The sequence below is a fragment of the Myotis daubentonii genome, chromosome 12, assembly GCF_963259705.1.
Source record: "Myotis daubentonii chromosome 12, mMyoDau2.1, whole genome shotgun sequence".
Lineage (NCBI taxonomy): Eukaryota > Metazoa > Chordata > Mammalia > Chiroptera > Vespertilionidae > Myotis > Myotis daubentonii.
Window position 1 is genome coordinate 55497772 of NC_081851.1, and position 6922 is coordinate 55504693.

At 47.7% G+C, this 6922-nt stretch overlaps 1 protein-coding gene across 1 annotated transcript; it reads right to left on the reverse strand.

Moving 5' to 3' along the window:
* Nucleotides 1-231: 231 nt before the first annotated feature.
* Nucleotides 232-4500, reverse strand: TMEM247 (transmembrane protein 247). The gene is made up of 3 exons (XM_059660744.1): nt 4384-4500; nt 3338-3670; nt 232-420 (listed from the first exon to the last, which is right to left on the reverse strand). Exons 1-3 carry the CDS (start codon nt 4498-4500, stop codon nt 232-234), a joined length of 639 nt encoding a protein of 212 aa, XP_059516727.1.
* Nucleotides 4501-6922: the final 2422 nt, after the last annotated feature.

The window sequence follows — 6922 nt, forward strand, 5'->3', positions numbered from 1 at the left end:
ATCCTTAGTGAGAGCTTGGGCTGAGCGCAAGGCCTGGACATGTCACTCACACTAAGGTGTAAAAGGCTGACAGCGAGCGGTGATTTCTAACAGCAAGTTCTGATGGCCAGGAGACAGCGTGTTAGGGCAGGAGGCGCCAGGGAGGGAGGAGGCAGGGTGGCTCGGGCTAACATGGCTCATGTCCCAGCAACACTAAACGGAGGCTCTCAGTGATGGAGAGAATCAAGGCACTTAGAAGTATGACCACAAAGTTTTAATCAAACAGAGCAAGATGGCCGCGATGCAGAACAGGTAGTGCTTGGAGAAGAGGAAGAAGATCATCTCCTTGGTGACATAGATTATGTGTATGAAGATGAAGCAGTACAGGAACATGGCAAACTGGTTCTGGGGGTGCAGGAGGTCCTGGAAGCTTCCCGAGAACTGTGGGGGAGAGAATAGGGTGGAGCTGGAAAAACGGGGCCTGGGTGCCAGGCAGAAAGCTGGGCTGCCATCCTGCTCTTGTGCCTTCCTGAATGGGACTTCCGGCAGGTGGTTGTCCTCACCGGAGGGAAGTAACAGTGCCCACCTCGTGGGGTTAGCAGGAGAGAGAGGCAAGCAATAAATTCCTAGCAAGGTCACTGGCACAGAGAGGGCATTCGTGGTTGTTCACTTCCCGAGGCTGCTCTTATCCCTCCTGACTCAGGCCTTCCCTCTCTGTTTCACGCTGCCTCTGAGTCACACAGGTAGGCAGTCTCCTGGGCCTCTGAGACCCTAGATCTGAAGGCCAGGTCTCAGCGTTTCCTCTGACAGTTTTCCCAGACACTTAACAGTTTGTTTTCTGGACAGTAGCACAATGAGAGGGTGTCCCCTGGGCACAGATGGACTGTTTCTGACTCTCTTGGTCCTGGCCCATGGCACATAGGGTCAGTCTGTGGTCCTTCAGTCCAGGGTTTGGTCTCTCCTGTGGACAGGTGGTGAGAGATGGGGGCTGGGGGTCTCCCTCAACCCTGAGAATCTTAGGCCTGAGGAAAACTACTGAAGTTGTCTGGCTGATCCTGCCTGTGTGTTGTTCTTATCTGGAATCTATGTAATTGAGGTTGACAGAGCCCATGGTAACTGTAGAAAGCGCCAACATATAAGGAAGGTAATGTTTTGATCTGCAGTTAAGATACCACCCATGGTTTATCCTTTCAAGTATCTTTTAAAATCATGCCACATTTTTTGTAAACAGGCAGAGGGCAGGATCTGTGGTTCCCTAAACTCGGTAAGAAACGCACACACAGAGGTAGTTTTCAATGCAATGGAAGGTATCCCATTCACCCAGAAAAGAGAGAGTGGGGAGGAAGTTGAAATATCAAGTCAGCTCTCCACCTTTCCACAAAACACTTTTGTAAACTATTGCTAGAAATCGGGGATTTGGACACAGCGTTGCTGAAACCACTACATAAAATGTGAGGGCAACAAAATCAAACGGAGGGGGAAGAAGATGACTCCGTGATGCCCACTCTGGAATGCATGGCAAGCAGGGCTGGAGCCCAGAGGAGGAAGCCTGTGCTCTCGCAGGATGGCAGGGCTGGGCAGGTCTCATGGTCCCCTGCAGGCTCCCTCTGGCTCTGGATCGGCGGGCTTAACCTCTGCCATCTTTTGTGGTCCCCATGCGTTTTCCATCTGAAATGCTGCTGGGTGAGATGTATGATTTTGATAACAAAGCATGCATTTGTGAAACCTTTTAGACTCTTAAAACACATTCAATGGTTTGAGTAGAAGTCAGAAAGCAGATTAGGACTCTACACCAAAGGTTTCTACCTCATCCGGCAAGGAGAAAGGTCTTCAAACAGAAAAGGGCAAATAAATGTGGTTGGGAGGAGACATTGAACAAAGGCATAGTTCCATACATACCTGCTTTCAATAGTTTCGGGCTCCAACTTACAACAAATTTTATCCCAGGATATGGAGAATACAACAAGTTTGAAATGGAAATTAGGTGTGAGATGTGAAAAACATTAGGAAATGTGCCGGAATCTTAGAGATAGACAAATATTTTCTAGATTTTCAAAAAGCGGGGGGGGAAAAGATGGATTCTGGATATCCCCATTCAATTAGCTTGACCTGGCTCAGCAAACGCATCAGTGTACAATGAAGGAGGTATTTTGTGAGCAAGAAAAAAATGATAATTGCTAAGAAGACAGCATGTATTCTTTGAGAACAAATCATGCAACACCAACCCCATTTTCTTAAAAACTATATATTGGGGAATTGCTACAGGTAGTATAATATCGTAATTCCAGAAGCCATCTGACAGTGTGTCTCAAGATAGTGTTTTGGACAAAGTAGAGAAATGTGAGCTGGATAAAATATAACACATGGGTGGTGACTAATGGAACACGCAGGGAGATTTTTTGGTGGCATTTTCTTTAGGTCATACCCTCCTAACAGTTATAGCAATGACTTGAATAAAGGCAGAAGGCAAGTTTCTCAGAATTGAGGATGACTCAGAGCTGGGAAGCATAACTCATACATTATATTCCAATAAAACTGAAAAATGATGAGCGTTGCATTTGGGTCAAGAAGTGAATTGCATGAGTACATGAAAATGGTAGTAGCTAACATTTATTGAGTGTTTACCTAATGTGCTAGGCTCATGGCAATGTGCCTCACACACATTCTCTCATGTAATCCTCACAATGACCCGGTGAGGTAGGTACCACCTTATGGATGAGCAAACCCAGGCTCCAAGACAATGAGTAACTTGCCCAGTGTCACGCAGTTGATGTGCGATGGGGCCAGGATTTTAACTGTCTGATTTTAAAGCCCAGAGGAGACTTCTTTAAGCAATAACATCTTTCATGACTTAATGTTAATTATGGCCCAGTCACTGTGCTAAGCACTTCACATCCCATTTAACCACAAGTAGGCGTTCTCATCCCCATTTAGTACAGATTAGGGGAGAATGGTCCATTTCTTGCCAAAGATGTCTAAATTTTAGTGTGACACCTTTGGCAGAGGGTGTCACACCTTTGAGTTGCCATTATTAGGGGTTCTGGGTCTAGCTTAAGCACTGTGTCTCTTCAAAGAGATGCAGAGAAGAATGGAGAGTGTTGGAGGAAACGTTGAAGACTCTTCCCTGAGAAGGAAGACCATGGGCAGGTGGGTGGACCAGATGGAGGCCCTTTCAGGTCAGCTCTCAGTTTAACACGGAAACTCTAAAGCAGTGAGCTCCCAGCTCTGGACCCAGGGCAGGATGTGGCTCTGAAGCAGGTAGGATGGGCTTCAGGGACGGAGGCTCCCTCACCCCTAGAGTCAGCCCCTGGCCATCTGGCGAGACCTGCAAAGTTCCCCCCACTTTCATGTCACTTACCAGGCGGGGCCGTGCCTGCTGCTGCAGCTGCTCCATCACCTCCTCGTGCTGCCGCTGCCGCTCATTCTCTTGGTGCAGGTACCTGAGTCGTGTGAGCTCAAACTCCATGCGCACCTTCTCCAGCTCCATCTCAGCACTGAGCTCAATTCCTGGGTTCCCCAGGGTCATGGGCCGCTCTGAGAAGAATTCAGGTCCATCGCCCGCCTGGCCCTTGGTGGTGGAGCCAGTCTTGGAGGACAGTGATTTGGGTGACACTGAGCAGCCTTTGTCTTCACAAGTTTCCATCTCCTCCAGGTAGTCAGAGGAGGAGTCTGGCTTAGGGGACTCTGCCTCCTGAGGCGGGGAAAGGGGAAATAGAAGGATGGTGAGGAGTCAGTATGGGGCTGCCCCCTACTCCCACCCCAGGGCACGCCCAGAGCCCCAGGCCACAGGGGACTGCAGGTTTGGAAGAGTGCTTGCTGGGAGTTGTAAAGATCTAGACTGAGTTCTTCCTAGACATGCACTGACATGGGGTCATCAGGACCTGAGTTAAGAAGAGGAAGAGGGCAAGCTGACACGAAGGAATGAAACCCTAGAATTGAAAGAGATGCTGGGGAGCTGAGACTAAAGGCTCTTTTCCTGGTCATTTCAAATCACTTTGGAGGTAACTTCCCCACCTCCTACTCCACTTGTCCTTGAGAAGATTGAGACACCCAGTCCTCTGGGGCTACCGTGGGAGGAAGAAACCCAGGGTCTGTGCTGAGGGCACCTAAATATATGGGGACCAACCAAAGGGCCATGGAGGAGCTGGATCCCATACACAGAGGGAAGAAAGGGCCCCGAATGGGGAGGTAGTCAACTTCCAGTGGCTTCCCACAGTCTTATGAAGGGCTCTCTGGCCCCCGGTGATAGCTGGATGCCAGTTGTGGGGATGGGGTTCCCATCACCTGCTCTTCTTAGCAGCTCTCTGGAATCTCAGAGCACTCAGCTCCTATCACATGTCCCCACAGTACTTTCCCTCCCTCTGGGGGTCTGGCTGGAGCAGTGAGATGAGGCACCGCCCTTACCAAAGCAGCCCTGAACTTCCCTTCAGACATGGGGTCATCAGTCACCATCTTGGGGAAGGTTGGGCAGCTTTCTCCCGCCCCCCGGGCTTCCATCATCTCCCTGGCTTCTGTTGTCATCCTGAAATCCGCAATGCTGCCAATTGGGACCAAAGGACATCTTTTGAGGGACTCACATTTGGCCTCACCAGATTCTACAGCCTGGCCACCATCACAATCCCCTGTCCTCACAATAATCCACATTCTACCAGTTGCTAGGGCCCCTTTGGCAGAGGGCGGCACACCTTGGAGGTGCCATTATTAGGAACTGCAGGGTGGGCCTTTGCCATTCCTAGGGGCTGCTTTGGAAACTAGAATTCCACCACTCGAAGCCCAGAGTTTCATCATTTGAAATCTGCTCCCTTGGGGTCCTCTTTTACATGTAGACCGTATGTGATGAGTCACAATTAGCTCCACAAACCCTGCTGTGGGCTGAATTATGGCACCCACTCTCAATTCATATATTGAAGTCTTTCCCCCCAGTGCCTTAGAATGTGACCTTATTTGGAGATAGGGTCTTTAGAAATGTGATTAAGTGAAATAAGGTCATTAGGGTCGGTTCTAATCCAGTATGACTGGTGTCCTTATAAGAAGAGGAAATTTGGACACAGAGGAAGATGACATGAAAATAAGGGAGTAGATGCCATCTATAAATCAAGAAGAGGGCCTTGGTGTGAGTCAGGGTTCTCCAGAGAAACAGAACCAGTAGGATGGACAGGTGTGTGTGTGTGTGTGTGTGTGTGTGTGTGTGTGTTACATGTGCTTTATTATAAGGAATTGGCTTGTGTGATTCTGGAGGCTGAGAAGTGGCATGAGCTGCTATCTACAAGTGGGAAGCCCAGGAAAGCCAGTCTGAGTCCAAAGGCCTAGTAACTAAGAATGCTGCTAGAATAAGTCTCAGTCCAAGGCCAGGAGCAGACCAATATTCAGCTCAAGCAGTCAGGCAGCACCAATATAGCTTTCCTCCACCTTCTTTTTTTTCTATGCAGGCTCTCAAAGAATTAGATGATGGCCATCTACACTGTGTAGAGCATGTGGCCTGCTGGCCGTGAGTTTGACATGCTTGGTGTAGAGCAATCTGGTTGACTCAGTCCCCCAATTCAAATGCTAATCTCTTCCAGAAACACCCCACAGACACACCCAGAAATATTGCTTAACCAGATATTTGGACATTCCATGGGTAGTCAAGTTGGCACAGAAATCACAGGCCTGGGACAGATTCTTTCCTCACAGCCTTCAGAAGGACCCAACCCTGCTGACACCTGGATCTTGGATGTCTAACCTCCAGAACTTGAGAAAATTAATTTCTGTTGTTTAAGCCACCCAGTTTGTGGTATTTTGTTACAATAGCCCTAGCAAATTCACATAACCTCTGCCATTCATCGATGGATTAAGGGGGGCCAGCAAAGAGATTGAGGGGCTGGGGAATACTCTTTGCCATCTTCAGTTTTGGGGGAAAATGCCATCAAACAATTTTGGTAGTTGAAGGCAGGGTTGTATTATGAAGAGAGAAAGGGCTGCATTTGAATTCTAGCTTTGCTACTCACTCTAGCTGTCCACTCATTCTAAAGAGGATAAGGATTTAGCCAGCCCCCTACAATTACAGCACTGATGTAAAAATAGAACGTGTATTTGTCCACTACCTGCCTATACAGGGACTAAGTAAATGGTAACCATCATTTCATTATTATAAGGGATGGGTCTGTCACTGGGAGAAGAAAGTGCTCAAGCTCTACCTTCCTGCAAATCTTTAACTGAACCATGACTTCCCTCTCCCAGCATTCTGATGCTGACCATGGGAACTGCCTCACAGCTGTTGTGTAAGATGTTGATCCTGCCTCAAGCACTAGGAGTAGGCTTACCAGACAAACATAAATTGCCCAGTAAAATTTGAATTTTAGGTAAATGTTTTTTAGTATAAATACCTTCTAAAAATTGCATGGGGCACACTTATACTGAAATTATTCATTGTTTATCTGAAATTCACATGTAACTGGAGATTCTGTATTTTTAGTTGTACACCTGTCAATTTTAATCTGCTCAAAGGAACAAAGAAATAATGAACTGCTATTCAAACCACCAAGTACAGAAATATACAATAAGTGCTATGGGTAGTTAGGTCAGCAGTACATCAAACCACCATAAAATCTCAGTGGTATACAGCAATGCACATTTATTTAGCTGGGATATCTAAGAGTTGGCTGGTCTTGGCTGGGCTCGCCTAGGGGGCTTGGCCGAGGCAGTTTTATTCCACATGTCCCTTGTCCTCTTCTTGGGAACAGTGAGCTAGCCTGAGCATGCTCTTTTCATTGCAATGGGAGTAGCACAAGAGGTATTGGAGCTGACACACCATCACCTTTGGCCAATAATATGTTTATATGGCCAAACCCAAAGTCACAGGATGGTGAAAAGTACTCTGTTCCTTTAGTGGGAGGAACTGCAAAGACCTAGGGCAACAAGTATGGCTATGGGACGGGATGAAGAGTTGGGGCTCCAAACGCAA